Genomic DNA, 27,432 nt, shown 5'->3' with positions numbered 1-27,432 from the left:
TTCAATATTTTGCTGTTGATTAGTATGAAATTAGTCTAAAATAACTTGCGGTTGATTAGTATGAAATTAGTGTAAAATAACTTGCTGTTATTTATTATGAAATTAGTGTAAAATAACTTTCTGTTGTTTACTATGAAATTAGAGTAAAGTATTTTGCTGTTGATTAGTATGAAATTAATGTAAAATAACTTGCTATTTAGTATGAAATTAGTGTAAAATATTTTGCTGTTGATTAGTATGAAATTAGTGTAAAATATTTTGCTCCTGATTAGTATGAAATTAGCGTAAAGTAACTTACTGTTGTTTAGCGTTAAATTCATGTAAAAAAAAACTTGCTAATGTTTAGTGTTAAATTAATGAAAAATAACTTGCTGTTTAGTGTTAAATTACGGTAATGTAAAATAACTTGCGGTTGTTTAAAGTAACTTACTGTTGGCTAGTATGAAATCAGTGTAAAATATTTTGCTGTTGATTAGTATGAAATTAGTGTAAAATAACCTGCTATTTAGTATGAAATTTGTGTAAAATGTTTTGCTCTTGATTAGTATGAAATTAGTGTAAAGTAACTTATTATTGTTTAATATGAAATCAATGTAAACTATTTTGTTGTTGATTAATATGAAATTAGTGTAAAATAACTTGCTGTTGTTTAGTATGACATTAGTGTCAAATATTTTGCTGTTGATTAGTATGAAATTAGTATAAAATAACCTGCGATCTAGTATGAAATTTGTGTAAAATATTTTGCTCTTGATTAGTATGAAATTACTGTAAAGTAACTTACTACTGTTTAATATGAAATCAATGTAAGATATTTTGCTGTTGATTAATATGAAATTAGTGTTAAAATAACTTGCTGTTGATTAGTATGAAATTAGTGTAAAATAACTTTCTGTTGTTAAGTATGAAATGAGTGTAAAATAACTTGCTGTTGATTAGTATGAAATTAATGTAGAATAACTTGCTGTTGTTAAGTATGAAATGAGTGTAAAATAACTTGCTGTTGTTTAGTATGACATCAGTGTAAAATATTTTGCTGTTGTTTAGTATGAAATTAGTGTTAAAATAACTTGCTGTTGATTAGTATGAAATTAATGTAGAATAACTTGCTGTTGTTTAGTATGACATCAGTGTAAAATATTTTGCTGTTGTTTAGTATGAAATTAGTGTTAAAATAACTTGCTGTTGATTAGTTTGAAATTAGTGTAAAATAACTTTCTGTTGTTTAGTATGAAATGAGTGTAAAATATTTTGCTGTTATTCAGTATGAAATTAATGTAGAATAACTTGCTGTTAAGTATGAAATGAGTGTAAAATAACTTTCTGTTGTTTAGTATGACATTAATGTAAAATAACATGTTTAGTATGAAATGAGTGTAAAATAAGTTAAATTGAGTGTAAAATAGGACACAGGAGGAAGTATGCAGCCTATTTCCAGTTATTAATAAGGTCAGCCTGTGGCCTCGTTTTTCCCACCTACTTTCTAGTTCAACATGCTGGGAAAGTTCCGGAGTGTTCCACTGCTCATTCAAACAATCTCACCTGAAGAAAAAAATGAATGAATGAATGAATTGTTCACTTCATCATGTCTCATTTTGTCATATTTTGACTTACTATTTTACTGCTACTTTCTTTTGTTTGATTTGAGCTATTTTGTTCCATCTATTTTTGGTCCCTTGCAGGAATTCCACGTTTAGACAGAATAAAAGCATCAAATGTCATTTATAGATATTATTTTTCATGGATATTGCATTTAATATGTATTTCTTTGTCTCCTGAAGGCTTGAGATTGACAGTTGCAGTCGTCATGATCCCACATGACACTTTGGACTATGTTGTTTCATTTGCTGTTTAGTACCTCTTCCTGTACTGGTGCTCTTGTTTTGTCGGTACTTCCTTTTCGGTCTCTGTGTTTTGCAGCACCTTTACTCTTTGTTCCATGTCCTGCCAGCACACCTGTTCCTCTTTGTTAATTAGTTCTATTTAGTTGCACCTTGTTCCCTTCTTCAGTGCTGGTTCATTATTTAGTGTTCTGATGCCTTCTTGTTTCCTAAACCCGAGGACCATTTCTTCTGCCTGCCTTTTCTGCATCCTGGGATCACGACAACAGCCCACATGCGTCATATTAGTTACATTAAATGATTGAATTGTTGTATTTTTATGTCGACTATTGTTGAATACAAGTAATTATCCAACTCTATAATGCAATTATACACTTCAATGGTTTCCCTGGTTGTTTTGTTTTATTTTAGTTTTTTTTTAACAGGATAAAAGGCATTAAACATGTATTTATATATATTTATGTTTATATGATTACCATGACCATTTATGATTACCGTAATGAACGTATATGATCATATATGATTACCATAAGGACCATACCATTATGACCGTATATGATTCTTGTAATGGCATACCGTAATGACCGTATATGATTACCGTAATGACCGTATGTGACTACCATAATGACCGTATGTGATTACCGTAATGACCATACTGTAATGACCGTATATGATTAGCGTAATGACCATACCATAATGACCATAAATGATTACCATAATGACCATAAATGATTACTGTAATGACTATATATGATTACCATAATGACCATTTATGATTACTGTAATGAACGTATATGATCATATATGATTACCATAAGGACCATACCATTATGACCGTATATGATACCTGTAATGACATACTGTAATGACCGTATATGATTACCGTAATGACTGTATGTGATTACTGTAATGACCATACCGTAATGACTGTAGATGATTACCGTAATGACCATATTATGATTACCGTCATGACCATACCGTAATGACCGTATATGATTACCGCACTGACCGTATATGATTACAGTAATGACCGTATGTGATTACTGTAATGACCATACCGTAATGACTGTATATGATTACCGTAATGACCATATTGTGATTACCATAATGACCATACCGTAATGACTGTATATGATTACCGTAATGACCGTATATGATTACAGTAATGACCGTATGTGATTACTGTAATGACCATATCGTAATGACTGTAGATGATTACCGTAATGACCATATTGTGATTACCGTCATGACCATACCGTAATGACCGTATATGATTACCATAATGACCGTATATGATTACAGTAATGACCGTATGTGATTACTGTAATGACCATACCGTAATGACTGTATATGATTACCGTAATGACCATATTGTGATTACCGTTATGACCATACCGTAATGACTGTATATGATTACCGTAATGACCGTATTTGATTACAGTAATGACCGTATGTGATTACCGTAATGACCATACCGTAATGACTGTATATGATTACCGTAATGACCGTATTGTGATTACGTAATGACCATACCGTAATGACCGTATATGATTACTGTAATGACCGTATATGATTACCGTAATGACCGTATTTGATTACCGTAATGACCATACCGTAATGACTGTATATGATTACCGTAATGAGTGTATTTGATTACCGTAATGACCATACCGCAATGACCGTGTATGATTACCGTAATGACCGTATGTGATTACTGTAATGACCATACCGAAATGACTGTAGATGATTACCGTAATGACCACACCGTAATGACTGTATGTGATTACCGTAATGACCATATTGTGATTACCGTAATGACCATAACGTAATGACCGTATATGATTACTGTAATGACCGTATATGATTACCGTATTTGATTACCGTAATGACCATACCGTAATGACTGTATATGATTACCGTAATGAGCGTATTTGATTACCGTAATGACCATACCGCAATGACCCTATATGATTACCGCAATGACCTTACCGTAATGACCGTATGGGACTACCATAATGACCGTATATGATTACCGTAATGACCATACCGTAATGACCATACCGTAATGACCGTATATGATTACTGTAATGACCTTATATGATTACTGTAATGACCATACCGAAATGACTGTAGATGATTACCGTAATGACCATACCGTAATGACTGTATATGATTACGTAATGACCATATTGTGATTACCGTAATGACCATAACGTAATGACCGTATATGATTACTGTAATGACCGTATATGATTACCGTAATGAGCGTATTTGATTACCGTAATGACCATACCGCAATGACCGTATATGATTACCGTAATGACCGTATGTGATTACTGTAATGACCATACCGAAATGACTGTAGATGATTACCGTAATGACCATACCGTATTGACTGTATATGATTACTGTAATGACCATATTGTGATTACCGTAATGACCATAACGTAATGACTGTATATGATTACTGTAATGACCGTATATGATTACCGTAATGACCGTATTTGATTACCGTAATGACCATACCGTAATGACTGTATATGATTACCGTAATGAGCGTATTTGATTACCGTAATGACCATACCGCAATGACCCTATATGATTACCGTAATGACCTTACCGTAATGACCGTATGGGACTACCATAATGACCGTATATGATTACCGTAATGACCATACCGTAATGACCGTATATGATTACTGTAATGACCTTATATGATTACCGTAATGACCATACCGTAATGACTGTATATGATTACCATAATGAGCGTATTTGATTACCGTAATAACCATACCGCAATGACCGTATTTGATTACCGTAATGACTGTATATGGTTACCGTAATGAGCGCATTTGGTTACCGTAATGACCATACCGCAATGACCGTATATGATTACCGTAATGACCTTACCGTAACGACCGTATGGGACTACCATAATGGCCGTATATGATTACCGTAATGACCATACCGTAATGACCATACCGTAATGACCGTATGTGATTACCGTAAAGACCATACCGTAATGACCATATATGATTACTGTAATAACCATACCATAAATGATTACCATAATGACCATAAATGATTACTAAAATGACTATATATGATTACCATAATGACCATTTATGATTACTGTAATGACCGTATATGATTACCATAATGACCTTACCGTAATGACCGTATTGGACTACCATAATGACCGTATATGATTACCGTAATGACCATACCGTAATGACCGTATGTAATTACCGTAATGGCCATACCGTAATGACCATATGTGATTACCGTAATGACCATACCGTAATGACCATATGTGATTACCGTAATGACCATACCATAATGACCATATGTGATTACTGTAAAGACCATACCGTAATGACCATACCCTAAATGATTACCATAATGACCATAAATTATTACTGTAATGACTATATGTGATTACCATAATGACCATTTATGATTACCGTAATGACTGTATGTGATTAGCGTAATGACCTTACCGTAATGACCGTATATAAATATCGTAATGACCATATGTGATTACCGTAATGACTGTATATGAATATCGTAATTACCGTATGTGATTACCGTAATGACCATATATGATTACCGTAATGACGTTACTGTTATGACCTTATATGACAATGACCATATATGATTAACAAAATGATCAGAAACCATTTAAATTATTTTGATAGATGAAGTTTTACAGTCATTTCACAACAAAAGCATTGCAAATCCTATTACCGGCAACAGTTTCGATGTTAAGGGTTATTAAAAATGATTTCAAAATGGTTAGCGGGTCAGATTAAAAAGCTTTAGGAGTTATAGTATGTCCAAATAAAATTAATCATTGGACCTTTTTAAGGCTAAAAAGACAAAAGGCTTCTGCAAGCATAAAAAAAACCAACTACAAAATAAAAGCACAAAATGGTAGACTGACCACGCCCCCATAAACATTTTGACGGTTATGAACGTAATAAAATATTGATATCAACATATTCAGAGCTGCTTTAAAGCATCTAACAGTGTTTTTCAACCTTTGAGCCAAGGCACATTTTTTTCATTGAAAAAATTCTGAGGCAAACTAGCAGAAAACATTAAATAATGAAACTTTTTGTTGACAATAAAAAGTTGTTCTCGCAATTGTTGGATATGAATTTAAAGCATAACCAAGCATGCATCACTATAGCTCTTGTCTCAAAGTAGGTGTACTGTCACCGCCTGTCACATCACACCCTGACTTATTTTGAGTTTTTTGGGGTTTTCCTGTGTGTAGTGTTTTAGTTCTTGTCTTGCGCTCCTATTTTGGTGGCTTTTCCTCTTTTGTTGGTATTCATGTCTTCCTTGAACGCTGTTCCCCCGCACCTGCTTTGCAATCAAGACTATTTAAGTTGTGCAGATGCTATCCTTCTTTGTGGGGGACATTGTTGATTGTCATGTACGGATGTACTTTGTGGACGCCGTCTGCTCCACACGCTGTAAGTCTTTGCTGTCCTCCAGCATTCTGTTTTTGTTTCGAAGATGTCAGGTTCAAACACTGATGACATCTTTTAAACAAGACAAGAAGCAAGCAATTAAACAAAGACAGAATTAAATTTGGCTAAATGAGGAGAAACGCATACACCTGTACCCTTGTACAGTGTAACCATGCTCTGACGAAAGATTGTACGCCTCCTCTTTTATTTGGACTTTCCCTGATTACATGGCAACAGTTGTTTCTAAGGGAGGGTGGTCGTAAACAGCCATGCCTTTGATTAAAAACAGTTAAAAGAAAAGGTCGTAAAACAGTTCAAAGAAGAGGTACCTGGAGGGGAGTCAGGCCCTAGACCGTAATAATAATGTTACGTTAACATACCAGGCACCTTCTCAGTTGGTTATTTATGCCTCATATAACGTACACTTATTCAGCCTGTTGTTCACTATTCTTGATTTATTTTAAATTGCCTTTCAAATGTCTATTCTTGGTGTTGGGTTTTAGCAAATACATTTCCCCCAAAAATGCGACTTATACTCCAGTGCGACTTATATATGTTTTTTCCCTTCTTTATTATGCATTTTCGGCCGGTGCGACTTATACTCCAGTGCGACTTATACTCCGAAAAATACAGTACTGGTTTGCGAAAAATATTTTCAACCCAATTAGGTGAAATTAGGTGAAATCTCCACATGGAGAGGAGCCAGATGAGGTGGTTCGGGCATCTGGTCAGGATGACGCCCGAACGCCTCCCTAGGGAGGTGTTTAGGGCACGTCCGACCGGTAGGAGACCACTGGGAAGACCCAGGACATGTTGGGTAGACTATGTCTCCCGGCTGGCCTGGGAACGCCTCGGGATCCCCCGGGAAGAGCTGGGCGAAGTGACTGGGGAGAGGGAAGTCTGGGCTTCTGTCATGACTTGGTCCTGGGGTTTAGTTTTTCTAGAAGGCAACGGAAAGTTGGCTCGGGCGAGACGGGAATGTAAGTACATGATTTATTTAATATATCAAAAAAAAGTACAAACCAAAAAACGCGCACAGTGACGGAGAACAAACTATGAAACCAAAAGACTATCGCATTAATAAACAAAAACTTACTTGGCTTGGACAAAAGTAGCAGCATGAAGGATGGACATGAAAACAAGTGTCAGGAATGTGCAGAGCATAAATGTGAGATGTCGCCAGCACGACAAACTGAAAACAATGAACTTAAATACTATAGACATGATTAGTGAAAGCAGGTGCGTGCATACTTGCCAACCTTGAGACCTCCGATTTCGGGTGGGGGTTCCGGGGGGGGGGGGCGTGGTTAAGAGGGGAGGAGTATATTGACAGCTAGAATTCACCAAGTCAAGTATTTCATACATATATATATATATATATATATATATATATATATATATATATATATATATATATATATATATATATATATATATATATATATATACATATATATATATATATATATATATATATATATATATATATATATATATGTATACATATATATATATATATATATATATATATATATATATGTATACATATATATATGTATATATATATATATTTATATATGTATATATATATTTAGATATGTATATATGGTATATATATATATATATATATATATATATATATATATATATATATATATATATACATATATATTTATATATATGTATGTGTGGGAAAAAAATCACAAGACTATTTCATCTCTACAGGCCTGTTTCATGAGGGGGGGTACCCTCAATCATCAGGAAATTTTAAAATCTCCTGATGATTGAGGGTACCCCCCCTCATGAAACAGGCCTGTAGAGATGAAATAGTCTTGTGATTTTTTTCCCACACATACATATATTGCGCTCTACTACGGTATCGAGCACTATTTTTTGGATAACCTTATTAAGACATATATATTTATATATGTATATACGATATATATATATATATATATATATATATATATATATATATATATATATATATATATATATATATATATATATATATATATATCCTGAAAATATGCAAACAAAACTGTGTTTAGATAATTGATACTTCAAACTTGCATAAATATAACATGAATATAACATAACTTGGCTTCTGAGAGCTTCAAAATATAATGAATAAAATGCTAAAGTTGTTGATAAACAAGCAATTATTTTAATAAATAAATATGGTCATTTTAAATGAATTATTATGAAAATTTAAAATTAATTATTTCAAATATGTTTATTTTAATGTACCGGTATAATTCTATGGCTGGATGTAATAAGGAGTCAGAAAAAATACAAATAAAAATACAATTAATTTTGATGTTTTTAGCGAAATATAGTAAAAATGTATTTAGTTTGTTTTTTTAAATTAATAAATATATTTATTTTTAGGTAAGATAAACATAATAATACAATTTATCTCTAGTCTGGATGATTTAGTTCTTGTCACCCTGTTGTCCTCCTGTCGTGAAAAAAGGCTGTCCTCACTCAGGTCCGCATGGAGCTGGAGGGGGCGTGGCCTCCAGCTCCGGCTGAAAATCGGGAGATTTTCGGGAGAATATTTGTCCCGGGAGGTTTTCGGGAGAGGCGCTGAATTTCGGGAGTCTCCCGGAAAATTCGGGAGGGTTGGCAAGTATGGGTGCGTGACTCAAAACGTGAAACAGGTGCGTGACGTGACAGGTGAAAACTAATGGTTGCTATAGTGACAAAACAAAACAAAAGTGCACAAAAAGTCCAAAAACAAAACCCAACATGACTAAAACAAAACATGATCACACAGACATGACAGCTTCCCTGCTTAGGCTGCTGCCCCCGCGACCCGACCTCGGATGAGCGGAAGAAGATGGATGGTGAAATGACGTAATCTCCCACGGCACACCAGACTGTATCTCACGATGGTTAAAAAAAAAAACTGATCTAACGAACGTGCATCTCGTTCACATGCTGAGGGGAGCAGCAGATGTGAGGAAGAGGAGGCGGAGGAAGAGGCAGAGGAGGAAGAGGGTTCTAGAAAAAGCAGACCTCAGCTGAGCCGCGAGCACATTTTGAAGCCGCCGAGCGACTTCCCTTCCTCCGCTCTCCCCCACGTTAGGGCGATCCAAGCAGTTGGGAGACATGATGATGATGGTGGTGGTGTGAAGCCGGCATCATCATCATCATCATCATCATCATCATCCTCCTCCTCCTCGCCGAATGCGTCACTGCACTCACACAACAAGCAGGATTGTTCCCTGCAACCACTCGCACTCTCCGCCAGGTAAGACCCTTTTTATGCATCTTACATCCTCTACTACGGGATTGCCTAATATGCACGTCAATGCATGACATCATCACTATTGATGTCACAAAGAAGATGAAGATGAAGATGAAACCAGTGGAAAGGAGGCTGACCAGGACAAGTAAAGTTAGCATAGCATAAGATGGTCTGCATGATCATATGTTGACCACGCTGCTTTAAAAAAAAATGTATGACAGGAAATGATCGTTAACGTTGATCATTAACAGCCAAACTTCATGCAATTCCACTGAAAATAGGATTCTTATGTTTGCTTTTAATACAAATGAATAAAATATAAATAGTAAAGCACTTTTTTTTTTTATTGAATAAAAATGTACGGCAATTACTTCTGAAGTATCAACTATTTAAGTATCAAATATTAATTTACCTGCCTTCTTGAGGAGGAATTCAACTTCAACCAAGGACCGGCGAGTCTACAGTCAGCCCGCGTTTCCCTTTTTTTTTAGTGTCATTGCACAAAAGAAAACACTGGTTAAGTGAAATGAATTATATTTATATAGCGCTTTTCTCTAGTGACTCAAAGCGCTTTTACATAGTGAAACCCAACATCACCCAGGTGGGTGAAGCGTCTTGCCCAAGGACACAACGGCAGTGACTAGGATGGCGGAAGCGGGGATCGAACCTGGAACCCTCAAGTTGCTGGCACCGGCCACTCTACCAACCGAGCTATGCCGCCATACAACACAAAGGTTTATTGTTAAATGTATACGTATCATTTTTTTTTTTTAGCCTTTTAGTTATTATGTGTGTGTGGGGAAAGGAGTACAGTAGTACCATGACTTGGGAGTTTAATTGGTTCTGTGACACAGCTCCTAACTCCAAAAACGTGTATCTGAAATCAACAACGCCCGTTGAAATGAATTCAAATCTATATAAAGAAGTCATATGTAAAAAAAACTTCATTGTGGTCTACAGAACATGTAATGGTGGTTATTCGGTGCGTTCTTTTAAAACGGTTAGTTTTGAGAGGCAGACCACTCCTGTTTGTTTTTAAATGTATACATATAAAAAATAAAATGTATTTTATTTTTATTTATTTTTTAAATTGACATCCAGCATCAGACATTCCTATCCATTACATCATATTCACATACATCATATATCTGTTGTCTGCCCTAAATGTCAAAATATTTTTTGTTTATATCCCAACCATACTACCCACCACCCGCCCCAAAAAAGAAAGAAACAGCAAAAAAAAAACAAATATCTACAAATACATCAATTAAATAAACACAAAAGAAATCACAATACAATAATAATTTTTTTAGCCTTTTATGAAGTTATTATGTGTGTGAAGAAAGGAGTACAGTAGTACCATGACTTAGGAGTTTAATTGGTTCTGTGACACAGCTCCTAACTCCAAAAACGTGTATCTGAAATCAACAACGCCCGTTGAAATGAATTCAAATCTATATAAAGAAGTCATATGTAAAACACTTCATTGTGGTCTACAGAACATGTAATGGTGGTTATTCGGTGCGTTCTTTGAAAACGGTTAGTTTTGAGAGGCAGACCTCTCCTGTTTGTTTTTACATATATACATACAATTTTTTTTTAGCCTTTTATGAAGTTATTATGTGTGTGGGGAAAGGAGTACAGTAGTACCATGACTTAGGAGTTTAATTGGTTCTGTGACACAGCTCCTAACTCATAAGTTAAAGTTAAGTTAAAGTACCAATGATTGTCACACACACACTAGGTGTGGTGAAATTTGTCCTCTGCATTTGACCCATCCCCTTGTTCACCCCCTGGGAGGTGAGGGGAGCAGTGAGCAGCAGCGGTGGCCACGCCCGGGAATCATTTTTGGTGATTTAACCCCCAATTCCAACCCTTGATGCTGAGTGCCAAGCAGGGAGGTAATGGGTCCCATTTGTATAGTCTTTGGTATGACTCGGCCGGGGTTTGAACTCACAACCCACCGATCTCAGGGCGGACACTCTAACCACAAGGCCACTGAGTAGGTAAAATGGGAAACGTGTACCGTATTTTTCGGACTATAAGTGGCAGTCTTTTTCATAGTTTGGCAGGGGATGCGACTTATGTGTGAAGTTATTAACATATCAAACAATATTATTTAGCTCATTCACGTAAGAGACTAGACGTATAAGATTTCATGGGATTTAGCGATTAGGAGTGACAGATTGTTTGGTAAACGTATAGCATGTTCTATATGTTATAGTTATTTGAATGACTCTTACCATAATATGTTACGTTAACATACCAGTTGGTTATTTATGCCTCATATAACATACACTTATTCAGCCTGTTGTTCACTATTCTTTATTTATTTTAAATTGCCTTTCAAATGTCTATTCTTGGTGTTGGCTTTTATCAAATACATTTCCCCAAAAAAATGCGACTTATACTCCAGTGCGACTTATATATGTTTTTTCCCTTCTTTATTATGCATTTTCGGCCGGTGCGACTTATACTCCGGAGCGACTTATAGTCCGAAAAATGCGGTATCTGAAATCAACAACGCCCGTGGAAATGAATTCAAATCTATTTAAAGAAGTCAACACTTCATTGGTGTCTACAGACCACCCCCGGCCAAACTATGAAAAAAACTGCGACTTATAGTCCGAAAAATACGGTGTGTATGTATATATGTATACATATATATATATATATATATATATATATATATATATATATATATATATATATATATATATATATATATATGGTGTAGCAAGCTACTTTTGTTGTGTAGCTTGTAGTGTAGTATGCTACAGTCCACTGGGAATATCTTCCCCTGTAGCTTAGCTACATTTAATGGGGAGTAACTTGTAGCTTAGCTTACTACATTTTCCAACTAACTTGCCCATCACTGGTAATAACGGATTATATGACTTACTCGTCTATTGCCAAACCCAGTAAACAGTGATCCGATTAAAAGCAGTTCTCAGGAAAAATAATTATTCATTTTTGTCATGTCTGTGTAATCATGTTTTGTTTTGTTTAGTTAATGGACTCTTTAGTTTCTGGCTTTTCACTCCCTTGTCTTGTTTCCATGGTTACCCATTAGTTTCACCTGTTCCACGTTTGGACTCATTGTGCACTCTTGTTTGTCACCATAGCAACCCATTAGTTTTCACCTGCCCTCACGACTCACGCACCTGTCTTTAATTATGTCACTATTATTTAAACCCATTGTTGCCAGGAAGTCTCCCTGGCGACATCATACCCCCTGACTTTCTGCTTCTCACTCTGTTTACCTCTGCACACTTCATGCCATGTCAAGTAAGTTTTTTCTATTCATGCCACAGTTAGCGACTTTTGTTCATGTCCATAGTTTTCTGCCCACGTGCAAGTCTTTGTTTCGTTAGTCAAGTTTGTACTTCCGCCTCGAGCGCGCTTTTTGTTCCTTTGTTAGTGTCAAATAAATAATGTCTTTACCTTCACGTAGTGATGGGTTCATGAGGCGTCATGAAGCGTTTCGACACATTGCAAAACTGTATTGATACTGTGTCGATACTGTGTCACTAAATACGGACATCTGCTGGACATTAAAAATCCCTACAGGCAACCTATGGACCGACTCAACTGACACTGATTTTATGACCTAGTACATCCATCCATCCATCCATTTTTTACCGCTTATAGTGGTTCCCAAATGGGGGTATGCGTACCCCTGGGGGTACTTGAAGGTATGCCAAGGGGTACGTGAGATTTTTTTTAAATATTCTAAAAATAGCAACAATTCAAAAATCCTTTATAAATATATATATTGAATAATACTTCAACAAAATATGAATGTAAGTTCATAAACTCAGTGAAGCACAAGCTCAGGTTTGTCACTAAAATGTCTGTCAAAAAGAACTGTGAAAAGAAATGCAACAATGCAATATTCAGTGTTGACAGCTAGATTTTTTGTGGACATGTTCCATAAATATTGATGTTAAAGATTTTTTTTTTTGTGAAGAAATGTTTAGAATTAAGTTCCTGAATCCAGATGGAGCTCTAATACAATCCCCAAAGAGGGCACTTTAAGTTGATGATTACTTCTATGTGTAGAAATCTTTATTTATAATTGAATCACTTGTTTATTTTTCAACAAGTTTTTAGTTATTTTTATATCTTTTTTTACAAATAGTTCAAGAAAGACCACTACAAATGAGCAATATTTTGCACTGTTATACAATTTAATAAATCAGAAACTGATGACATAGTGCTGTATTTTACTTCTTTATCTTTTTTTTTCAACCAAAAATGCTTTGCTCTGATTAGGGGGTACTTGAATTTAAAAAAAAATTCACAGGGGGTACATTGCTGAAAAAAAGTTGAGAACCACTGACCTAGTATATACAATAATATAAACCAAGTCATTGTATTTCATTTAGGATTATTTCATAAATTCATTTAAATAAAAATATATTTTTTGTCTTTTTTAGATACAGTCAATAAATAATGTGAACATGTATCATAACATGGAAATCTAAGAGAACGTGTTGTGAATGAGGATGCTTGTGGACCTGGAATTTTTTTTTTTTTTTTTACACATTTTTATTTTTTTTAAAAACAGTTTTTCCAACGTATTCAATTTTAGACGCTTTCTCTTCTTAGTTATTATTTCTCCGGCTGTAGAAAAGACCCGCTCACAGGGCACAGAGGAGGCGTCAGTGCGACACAGTTCGCGTATCGGTCACGTGACCAAAACAGCTCATGATCGGTCACGTGACTTTCTAAAAGCGGTACGCGCACCGACACAGGGTTTCGCTCTATGAGCTCGACGCATGCGCCGATGCATCGGTGTTGCCGGACCCATCACTACTTCACGCCTTGCCCGCGCCAACTTTCATTTGCATTCCGGGAAAACAAACCCCAAAGTCCAAGTCTTGACTATTTTGCCGCAGTTGTCTTACATTAGAAGGCCAAGCTAGCTACACAACAAATCGAGCTGACATTACTTGATTGATTGATTGAAACTTTTATTAGTAGATTGCACAGTACAGTACATATTCCGTACAGTTGACCACTAAATGGTAACACCCGAATAAGTTTTTCAACTTGTTTAAGTCGGGGTCCACGCGAGTGTCTTTAACATGTTTCTAACCTGCTGTTATTACTTACCGTTTCAATGGCTCCTCCATTGCCGATAAAAGTCGTTTATCGGAAAATCCATCTTCATACCGGCGCAGGTTTCCCCGAAGCACCTGAAAGTTCAAATCCGGGATGTTAGCTGCTTATTGCCTCTCACCTGCTTTCCCGTGCAGGTGAGTCCATGCACGTCCCCGCGCTGAGCCCCCAGCTGGAGCAGCACAGAGGCTGAAGAAAGAGCGGCTATGACACCCTCCAGCTCTGAGGCCCCCGGCTTCCTCGGCCTCCTCTGGCCCCCCGCCGACAACCGCACCCGCACGGAGCAGCTGGGCGCCTTCCCGCCGCTGTCGTCCACGCTGGCGCTGCTGGTGCTCGTGGCCGTGCTGGCGGGCATCGTGCTGGTCTCCGTGGCGACCTTCCACTTCCACAAGAGGCGGCTCCAGAAGCGGAAGATCCAGCGCGCCCAGGAGGAGTACGAGCGCGACAGCGGCAGCCCGGCGCGTGCCGCCGGCGCGGCGCCCGCCCGGCCTTGCGTCATCGCCCGCCCGCCGCGCGAGAAGATGGAGAGGGGGCGGGGCTTAGCGGAGGAGGCGGAAGGTGGAGGAGGTGAGGCGCAGGAGGACGCTGTCACGCTCAGGAAATGAGACCATGCGGAAGGAAAGGCAAAAGCAATAAGGCACAACGTTATCATCCATCACTGCTGCTTGTAGATGATTATTGATTATTGATTATTAGTATCAGGATAGTCAACAGGAGAAAACATTGAAGTTACACAACTCCAGCAACTCTTTCAACTTTGGACATTTTTACACACTCAGTTGGGTTTCCATATCGACAAGTCCCGCCTTCCTGCGTTGCGATTGGGGAGAAAGATGCCAACGAAACAAATAATTATTTTTTTTAGTTGACTTGTGCTTCACAAAGAAGATTTATTCTACGGAAAAGCATATTTAGGAATTATTTTTTTTTCATCCACTTTGAACATTTTCAAATGTTAAAAGCTACGAAACAACAAGTTTGGAGGAAAATGTGTTAAAAAAAATATTGTGTTGGTATTTATATATATATATATAAATATATATTTATATATATATATATATAAACAGTACAGGCCAAATGTTTGGACACGCCTTCTCATTCAATGCGTTTTCTTTATTTTCATGACTATTTATTTGTCACTGAAGGCATCAAAATAATTTTTTTTTAGTTGACTTGTGCTTCACAAAGAAGATTTATTCTACGGAAAAGCATATTTAGGATTTTTTTTTTTTTTTTTCATCCACTTTGATCATTTTCAAATGTTAAAAGCTACGAAACAACAAGTTTGGAGGAAAATGTGTTAAAAAAAATATTGTGTTGGTATTTATATATATATATATATATATATATATATATATATATATATATATATATATATATATATATATATATATTTATATATATATATATATATATAAACAGTACAGGCCAAATGTTTGGACACGCCTTCTCATTCAATGCGTTTTCTTTATTTTCATGACTATTTATTTGTCACTGAAGGCATCAAAACGATGAATGAACACATGTGGAATTATGTACTTAACAAAAAAAAAGGTGAAATAATTGAAAACATGTTCTAGTTTCTTCAAAAAAGCCACTCTTTGCTCTGATTACGGTTTTGCACACTCTAGGCATTCTCTCGATGAGCTTCAAGAGGAAGTCTGCACATCTGCCGGTCCTCTCCAAGGTTTCTCACAGTCATTCACATTGACGTCCCACTGGGTTGTGAGTTTTTCCTTGCCCTTATGTGGGCTCTGAAGCGAGGATGTCGTTGTGGCTTGTGCAGCCCTTTGAGACACTTGTGATTTAGGGCTATATAAATAAACATTGATTGATTGATTGATTGATCATAGTTTTGATGCCTTCAAAGACAATCTACAATGTAAATAGTCTTGAAAATAAAGAAAATGCATTGAAATGAGAAGGTGTCCAAACTTTTGGCCTGTACTGTGTATGTATATATGTATATATATATATATATATATATATATATATATATATATATATATATATACGGTATATGTATGTATAATATTACTATTATTATTAGTGATGGGTACCGATTCCGATACTGTCTTTGGCACCGACCAAGTCCCGCTGGTCCTACCAGGCTCTGGTTCACGTACAAACCCACTGGTGCCATCTTACGTCAGTGTTGCACGCCCCGTTTCCACTGTGGCACTTGCCGATCACTCCAGCAGCACTGAGAGCTCACTTATCCAAACTACCTCTAGGCAATGTTGCAAACTTTCAATGGCGACAAAGCAATTGACACACAAAAAATATCCCAACCGCAAGTAAAGTAAGGCTCCACTTTACAAAAAAATGAGCTAGCTCGATGCTAATATAGGTTGGTTTTGCTATTGACGTGCTACTGATTAGCATCAGTAATTGTAAATGGTGTTTTAAACACCTCCAAATTTTGTTAATGAAAACTACAGCGAACGTGCACGTTACAATCAGACAGCTGGCGCGTAGTAAGTACCATACTTACAGCATTAACATTTTTTAGCGCGCAACACAAGACTGAACTGACTCGCCGACACGCCACAAACTACACACTACTGCCATCTACCGTCTTGGACTTGCAACTGTGATTGCAACCTGTTGTCATACTTGCAAATGAGACTCAATAAAACAAGATATAAGAACTGGACAGCATTTATTATACTCAGCTCATTTTTAAATGTTGCATTTTTTTTTCTTATTTTATTGTCAAAAACAATTGCTATTTAACACACACAAAAGTCACGAAAATTGGTACCGTCGAATTGATTCCCAGGTAGCGTGAATTGGTACCCATCACTAATATATATATATATATATATATATATATATATATATATATATACATACATATACATATACATATACATATATATATATACACATACATATACATATATATATACACATACATATATACATATATATATTTACACATACATATATACATATACATACATACTGTATATACATATATATACATATACACACACACACACACACACATATATATATATATAAATATATATATATATACACACACAAATATATACAGTATATATATATATATATATATATATATATATATATATATACAGTATATATATATATATACATACATACTATATATATGTATTATATAAATATATTAGTGCTGTCAATTTTTTTTTTCATCAGATTAATCACACTTTTGAATAGTGATTAATTGCAATTAATCAAAAATAAATACTACTTGTTTGCATAATTTAAATGAACTTAAAAAAATAAAAAGACTCCAATATCGTGACACAGAAGTTATGTTACACGGGAACATTTTGGAAATATTTTACGACTAAATGTACGTCAATCTGTTCAAGGCTTGCTGGCGGTTTTCATTTCAAGTACTGCTGGTGTTTATTTTGAAGTGAAATGTGTCCCTGAACACACCATCACTCATCTTCGCACTGACGTACAACAACACACCTTTCAGGTAACTGACCTCCATCAGAGGAGCGCTCAAAATAAAATGTGTGATTAATCCGCGTTGATATATGAATAATGCAATCATTTTTTCTGATTAATCACATGAGTTGACAGCCCTAATATATACATATACATATATATATATATACTTGTCATTTTGAAACGTACAGTAAAGAGACACTATGGGTCTGATCTACTAAGATCCAAATAAGAAGTACTATAAATAGTGTGTACAAAGTATGAATAGTGTGTACTTTTAGTGTGTGTGTGTGTGTGTGTGTGTTGCGGGTGATCTACTAAGACTGTGTGTGTACAACTGATAACAAGTACAAAAGTGTTGCAAACGCATAATTATTGAAGTGAGAATTGTGTCACCATGGAGACACTCATTTACTGCACACTCATGCGCCAAGTGTGTGGTGTTGTCATGTCGGTGAACACGCGGCGCACAAATATGTCGTGCACCAACTTTCCTGGGCGAGTGTGATCTAGATTAGTGGTCCCCAACCTTTTTGTGGTTTTTTTTTTTTTTGTCATAAAAACATACTTGCCAACCCTCCCGGATTTTCCGGGAGACTCCCGAAATTCAGCGCCTCTCCCGAAAACCTCCCGGGACAAATTTTCTCCCGAAATTCAGGCGGAGCTGAAGGCCACGACCCCTCCAGCTCCATGCGGACCTGGAGGGTCCGCATGGAGCAATGTTGTTGTAATATATTGAGTTGGAGGCAATAAACAGGCGAGGGGATGAAGTACGTCTCTTTACTGTAGACTTCAGAACAGACTCACACACTTGACGTCAGGTGCGCAACACCACGTAAATCGTTGGCCAACCAAAAAGTAACCCCAGTGCGCTATAGCCAACATTCACCAGGAGATGGCAACAGACAAACATTGATCACTTTCAGTGAATTCTAGCTATATATATATATATATATATATATATATTTTATTATATATATATATTTTTTTTTATTTTTTTATTTTTTTATTATATATATATATATATTTATTTTATTATATATATATATATATATATATATATATATATATATATATATATATATATATATATATATATATATATGTGAAATACTTGACTTGGTGAATTCTAGCTGTAAATATACTCCTACCCTCTTAGCCACGCCCCCAACCACGCCCCCACCCCACCCCGACCACGCCCCCCACCCCCCACCTCCCGAAATCGGAGGTCTCAAGGTTGGCAAGTATGCATAAAAAAATACAATCATGTGTGCTTACGGACTGTATCCCTTGCAGACTGTATTGATATATATTGATATATAATGTAGGAACCAGAATATTAATAACAGAAAGAAACAACCCTTTTGTGTGAATGAGTGTGAATGGGGGAGGGAGTTTTTTTGGGTTGGTGCACTAATTGTAAGTGTATCTTGTGTTCTTTATGTTGATTTAATAAAAAAAATAAAATAAAATAAAATAAAAAAAAGGAATTTTTTTAATTTAAAAAAAATATATTTTTTTCTTTCTTGCAATCGATCCACGGCCCGGTGGTTGGGGACCACTGATCTAGACAACATAAGTTATTTTTAGCGTGGTGAAGGCAGGCATGTTGTTGTTGTGACGGTAGAAAATACTTATTGCGAGACGTTTTTTTCCCTAATTGGGGAAAAAAAAAACCTAGATGGGGGGGGTTACCCACATATGCGGTCCTCTCCAAGGTTTCTCATAGTCATTCACATCGACGTCCCACTGGGGTGAGTTTTCCCTTGCCCTTATGTGGGCTCTGTACCGAGGATGTCTTTGAGACACTTGTGATTTAGGGCTATATAAATAAACATTGATTGATTGATTGATTGATAATTGGCGATATGTTCCCTACATGGAAAAAATTTACAAAATAAGAAATCAATTCAATTTGTTTTAATCAGCCACTTAAATCCGTATAAGTCTAATATTTTTTATTTTTGACGATCCAAATATGTCGGCCCTTAAGACATAAATCATCTTTTATATGTTAAATATTTTTTTCATTTTCTGACAATATGTCGGATGGATTCTCCGTCCGTCGTCCGCTTTCGCACGGCCGTTTGTGCGTGGCTGTGCCAGTTTGCACCAACCTTTCAGAGGCGCTGAATAAAGACGGCAAACAGTTTCAGTCTTGATAAATCCCAATGCGAGTGCTAAATACTGTATATAGGTGATACTCATGAACACTCTGCATGTACAAAGACCAACACACCAAGTGGATTACCCACGGTTTGGGTTATTTGGGTAACACGCTAACTTGGTAGATCATCTTTGTGTGTTGAGTAGGTCACATTTTGAGTAGGTCAGACCCGCTGTGAGTACTGCAAGAGTTCTTGACATGACTAGAAAGATGACATGTGTGTGAAGAACTCACCATCACAAACTACTTTCTTGATGTTTTCCTGATTTGTGGCTTCCTTGTCAGCCTGTAAAAAAAACAAAAAGAAAAGGAGGTTTGTGGATAAAAATGGTAATGAAATTAGGATTTGAACATCTTCTTAATCTTGACTCAAATGGCAATGAAATTAGATTTGTAACATCGCCTCCATCTGAACTGATCTCAGGCTGCTTCTGGCCTCCTCTTCAACTCGCTGGTTGGGGACTTTTGCATGAGCACGCTTGTAGTACACCACATAGTACACAACATAGTACACCACATAGTACACGACATAGTACACGGCATAGTAAATGACATAGTACATGGCATTGAACACAACATAGTACACGGCATAGTACACGATATTGTACACAGCATAGTACATGGCATTGTACACAGCATAGTACACGACATAGTACACGTCATTATACACGGCATAGTACACGATAGTGTACACAGCATAGTACATGGCATTGTACACAACATAGGACACGACACTGTACACCACATAGTGCACAACATAGTTTACAACATTGTACACAACATTGTACACAGCATTGTACACAGCATAGTACACGACATAGTACACGTCATTGTACACGGCATAGTACAGGATATTGTACACGATATTGTACACAACATAGTACATGACATTGTACATGGCATTGAACACAACATAGTACACGGCATAGTACACAATATTGTACACAGCATAGTACACGACATAGTACATGGCAATGTACACAGCATAGTACACGACATTGTACACGGCATAGTATGCGACATAGTACACGTCATTGTACACGGCATAGTACACGACATTGTACACAGCATAGTACATGACATTGTACATGGCATTGAACACAACATAGTACACGGCATAGTACACAATATTGTACACAGCATAGTACACGACATAGTACATGGCATTGTACACAGCATAGTACACAACATTGTACACGGCATAGTACACGACATAGTACACGTCATTGTACACGGCATAGTACAGGATATTGTACACGATATTGTACACAGCATAGTACATGACATTGTACATGGCATTGAACACAACATAGTACACGGCATTGTACACAATATTGTACACAGCATAGTACACGACATAGTACATGGCATTGTACACAGCATAGTACACAACATTGTACACGGCATAGTACGCGACATAGTACACGTCATTGTACACGGCATAGTACACGATATTGTACACAGCATAGTACATGACATTGTACATGACATTGAACACAACATAGTACACGGCATAGTACACAATATTGTACACAACATAGTACACGACATAGTACACGGCATTGTACACGGCATAGTACACAACATTGTACACGGCATAGTACACGACATAGTACACGTCATTGTACACGACATAGTACAGGATATTGTACACGATATTGTACACAGCATAGTACATGACATTGTACATGGCATTGAACACAACATAGTACACGGCATAGTACACAATATTGTACACAGCATAGTACACGACATAGTACATGGCATTGTACACAGCATAGTACACAACATTGTACACGGCATAGTATGCGACATAGTACACGTCATTGTACACGGCATAGTACACGACATTGTACACAGCATAGTACATGACATTGTACATGGCATTGAACACAACATAGTACACGGCATAGTACACAATATTGTACACAGCATAGTACACGACATAGTACATGTCATTGTACACAGCATAGTACACAACATTGTACACGGCATTGTACACGGCATAGTATGCGACATAGTACACGTCATTGTACACGGCATAGTACACGACATTGTACACAGCATAGTACATGACATTGTACATGGCATTGAACACAACATAGTACACGGCATAGTACACAATATTGTACACAGCATAGTACACGACATAGTACATGGCATTGTACACAACATTGTACACGGCATTGTACACGGCATAGTATGCGACATAGTACACGTCATTGTACACGGCATAGTACACGATATTGTACACAGCATAGTACATGACATTGTACATGGCATTGAACACAACATAGTACACGATATTGTACACAGCATAGTACATGGCATTGTACACAACCTAGTACACCACATAGTGCACAACATAATCCACAACATTGTACACAACATAGTACAAGACGTAGTACACAACATTGTACACAGCATAGTACATGACATTGCACACAACATTGTACACAGCAGAGTACACAGCACTGTACACAACATTGTTCACATCATAGTTTATCACATTGTACACAGCATAGTACACGACATAGTACACAACATTGTACATGACATTGTACACAGCATTGTACATTACATAGTACACAACATAGTTTAAAACATTGTACACAGCATAGTACACGACATAGTACACAACATAGTACATGTCATAGTACACAACATATTACACAACATAGTACATGCCATAGTTCCCAACATAGTACATGCCATAGTTTACAGCATAGTACACAACATAGTACATGTCATAGTTCACAACATATTACACAACATAGTACATGCCATAGTTCACAACATAGTACATGTCATAGTTCACAACATAGTACATGTCATAGTTTACAACATATTACACAACATAGCACATGCCATAGTTCACAACATAGTACATGCCATGGTTCACAACATAGTACATGTCATAGTTTACAACATATTACACAACATAGTACATGCCATAGTTCACAACATAGTACATGTCATAGTTTACAACATAGTACATGTCATAGTTTACAACATAGTACACAACATATTATACAACATAGTACATACCATAGTTCACAACATAGTACCGGTACATGTCATAGTTTACAACATATTACACAACATAGTACATACCATAGTTCACAACATAGTACACAACATAGTACATGTCATAGTACACAACATATTACACAACATAGTACATGCCATAGTTCACAACATAGTACATGCCATAGTACACAACATAGTACATGTCATAGTTTACAGCATAGTACACAACATAGTACATGTCATAGTTCACAACATAGTACACAACATATTACACAACATAGTACATGCCTTAGTTCACAACATAGTACATGTCACAGTTCACAACATAGTACATGTCATAGTTTACAACGTATTACACAACATAGTACATGCCATAGTTCACAACATAGTACATGCCATAGTTCACAACATAGTACATGTCATAGTTCACAACATAGTACATGTCATAGTTTACAACATAGTACATGTCATAGTTTACAACATATTACACAACATAGTACATGTCATAGTTCACAACATAGTACATGTCATAGTTTACAACATATTACACAACATAGTACATGCCATAGTTCACAACATAGTACATGTCATAGTTCACAACATAGTACATGTCATAGTTCACAACATAGTACATGTCATAGTTTACAACATAGTACATGTCATAGTTTACAACATATTACACAACATAGTACATGCCATAGTTCACAACATAGTACATGCCATAGTTCACAACATAGTACATGTCATAGTTCACAACATAGTACATGTCATAGTTTACAACATATTACACAACATAGTACATGCCATAGTTCACAACATAGTACATGTCATAGTTTACAACATAGTACATGTCATAGTTCACTACATAGTACACAACATATTACACAACATAGTACATGTCATAGTTTACAACATATTACACAACATAGTACATGCCATAGTTCACAACATAGTACATGTCATAGTTTACAACATATTACACAACATAGTACATGCCATAGTTCACAACATAGTGCACAACATAGTACATGTCATAGTTTACAGTACACAACATTGTTGCTTTGACTCTTGGACCGACTCTTCCTTTAATGTCTTCTAACTTGGAAGATGTTTTATTTGAAATCCTCTCTGGGATGTGACACAGTTTGAATAATTTACACTTAGTGACACACGCACACAAACACACACACACACACACACACACACACACACACACACACACACACACACACACACACACACACACACACACACACACACACACACACACACACACACACAGCAGTAGGTAGTTAGTCTCAATGGATGTGGTGCAGATGTAACATACAGTAGATATAATGTAGATGTAACATAGATATAAGATAGAGATATAAATATATAGGACATAGATTGTTCTTTTCCTTCCTCCGACGTCTTTTTTACTAATCTTTATCTCTCTCGCTTGATGGATGCCAGAATGAGCTATCAAGATCTCTCTTTTGAGTGTGTGAGATAGCAGCAGCAGAGATATCATTCCTATTTACAGTAGCTATACAACTATACATGTATGAGAATGTAATATACTGTATGTAGTACTTGTACATAAATATGTAGTATTTGTAAATAAAGGCAAAGAGTGGCTGCAGTCTTCCTTCCTGATCAAATCACCCTGAGATGCATTGTACTGACGTCAAGGTTATCTGCGGAAGTCGTCCCCGTGGCTCCGCCCCCTTTTTAAATGGCGCCACGTGGCGCTTGTCGGAGGTCAGACAAAGTCAGCGAGCGTTTGGCCGAGCACCAAGACGCGACTTTTGTCCACCGTGGAATAGAAATAAAAGCTCGATGGCTGGCCGGGATCCAAGACACACGCCGTCTCACCTTGTTGCCGTCGGCAACACAAAAACATTCGTCTTGGCCGTCAGTTTGCAAACATGTCCAACAATTCATCTTCAAACTTTCACTTTCAACGAGCTGCCTCTACACACCACTGGGAAATATTATGTATACACTTGAAATATATACACTACTGTATACATACACTATATACACACTACTGTATACATACACTATATATACACTAATGTATATATCTACTGTATACATACACTATATATACACTAGTGTATATATAGTGTATGTATACAGTAGATATATACAGTAGTGTATATATCTACTGTATACATACACTATATATACACTAATGTATATATATTTATTGTATACATACACTATATATACACACTAGTGTATACATCTACTGTATACATACATTATATATAAACTAGTGTATGTATACATACACTATATATACTGTATACATACAGTATATATACACACTAGTGTATATATACTGTATACATACATTATATATACACTATATAAATATATACATTATTAATATTCACACTATGAATATATACACTACTGTACATATACACTATATATAATGTATACAAACATCCATCAATCCATCTTTTTCCACTTATCCGAGGTTGGGTCGCGGGGGCAGCAGCCTAAGCAGAGAAGCCCAGACTTCCTTCTCCCCAGACACTACGTCAAGCTCCTCCCGGGGGATCCCGAGGTGTTCCCAGGCCAGCCGGGAGACACAGTCTCCTCATTGTGTCCTGGGTCTTCCCCGTGGCTTCGTACCGAGCCTAAACACCTCCCCAGGGAGGCGTTCGGGGGGGCATCCTGACCAGATGTCCGGAACCACCTCATCTGGAGGAGCAGCGGCTTTACGTTGAGCTACTCCCGGATGACAGAGCTTCTCACCCTATCTCTAAGGGAGAGCCCCGCCACCTGACGGAGGAAACTAATTTCGGCCGCTTGAACCCGTGGTCTTGTACTTTCGGTCATAACCCAAAGCTCATGACCATAGCTGAGGATGGGAACGTACATCGACCGGTAAATTGAGAGCTTTGCCTTCCGACTTAACTCCTTTTTCACCACAATGGACCGATACTGGGTCCAGCATCACTGATCCGATCCGCCTGTCGATCTCACAGTCCACTCGTCAACAAGACTCCGTTGTACTTGAACTCCCCCACTTGGGGGAAGATCTCCTCCCCAACCCGGAGATGGCACCACACCCTATTCCAGGCGAGAACCATGGACTCGGACTTGGAAGTGCTGATGTTCATCTGAGTCGCTTCGCACTCGCTCAGCTACGAACCGATCCAGTGAGAGCTGAAGACCCTGGTAAGGTGAAGCCAGCAGGACCACATCATCCGCAAAAAGCACAGACGTAATCCTGTAGCCACCAAACCGCATCCCCTCAATGCCCTGACTGCGCCTGGAAATTCTGTCCATAAAAGTTGCAAACAGACTCGGTGACAAAGGGCAGCCTTCACTGGAAACAGGTCCGACTTACTGCCAGCAATGCGGACCAAGCTCTGACACCGATCATACAGGGAGCGGACCGTATATTCATATATGGTGCCACAACAAAGTGTTGAGGTGCTTGGCCGCAGAACTGGAGCGGAAGAGGGTAACCACCAACGCCTTGCCCATTGGTACTTTTTCTTCTTTCGTATGAGACAGCTAGGTGATGTCACTCAGCCGCTGCAGCCGGCTCACTGTGTCAGTGCTCAGATTATCGAGGTCCAGGTCATTGGGTGGGGAAAAGTTGGGGAACTCGTGGATAATGTGGTGGGCGGTCTGTTCCTCGGCACCGCATGGGCAGGCTGCTGATGGGCACAGACCCCAGCAGTGCATGTTGGCGTTGAATCGGCCAACACCCGTCCGTATCCGGTTTAGTGTTGACCAGTTCTTGCGAGGAAGGTCAGCGCCTGGTGGTAGGCTTGTATTTGGGTTGACTGAGAGTTGAGGGGGTCGGCGGTCTCCTGCCAGCTGGTTCTCCATGCATCAAGTGTGTTAAATTTAGGTCCACCAAGAGTTGCTGGGTGGCCGGGAGGGTAGGCGTTGGCGACCAAGGTCTTGGGAGTCTGCTTCAAGTTTGTGCAGGAGATGGGTTGGATCCTGCAAGGCCTTACTCACAAGTCTGTGTGTGGTTTTCCCTGTGTAGGGCGGCTGGTGTGATGCCAGATAGTACCGGGAGGAACTCCGTTGGGGTGGGTTTCAGGCAGCCGGTGACAATCCTCATGGTCTCGTTGA

The 27,432-nt window shown here is 37.4% G+C and overlaps 1 protein-coding gene across 1 annotated transcript; it reads left to right on the top strand.

Moving 5' to 3' along the window:
- Window positions 1-23,067: 23,067 nt before the first annotated feature.
- LOC140679035 (uncharacterized) lies at window positions 23,068-25,304 on the top strand. Its single transcript, XM_072913849.1, has one exon. It carries the CDS (start codon window positions 23,204-23,206, stop codon window positions 24,437-24,439), a length of 1,236 nt encoding a protein of 411 aa, XP_072769950.1. The 5' UTR covers window positions 23,068-23,203; the 3' UTR covers window positions 24,440-25,304.
- The last annotated feature ends 2,128 nt before the right edge of the window (window positions 25,305-27,432 follow it).

This window comes from Nerophis lumbriciformis, linkage group LG09, assembly GCF_033978685.3.
Source record: "Nerophis lumbriciformis linkage group LG09, RoL_Nlum_v2.1, whole genome shotgun sequence".
Lineage (NCBI taxonomy): Eukaryota > Metazoa > Chordata > Actinopteri > Syngnathiformes > Syngnathidae > Nerophis > Nerophis lumbriciformis.
This window is presented reverse-complemented; position numbering and strand designations above follow the sequence as displayed.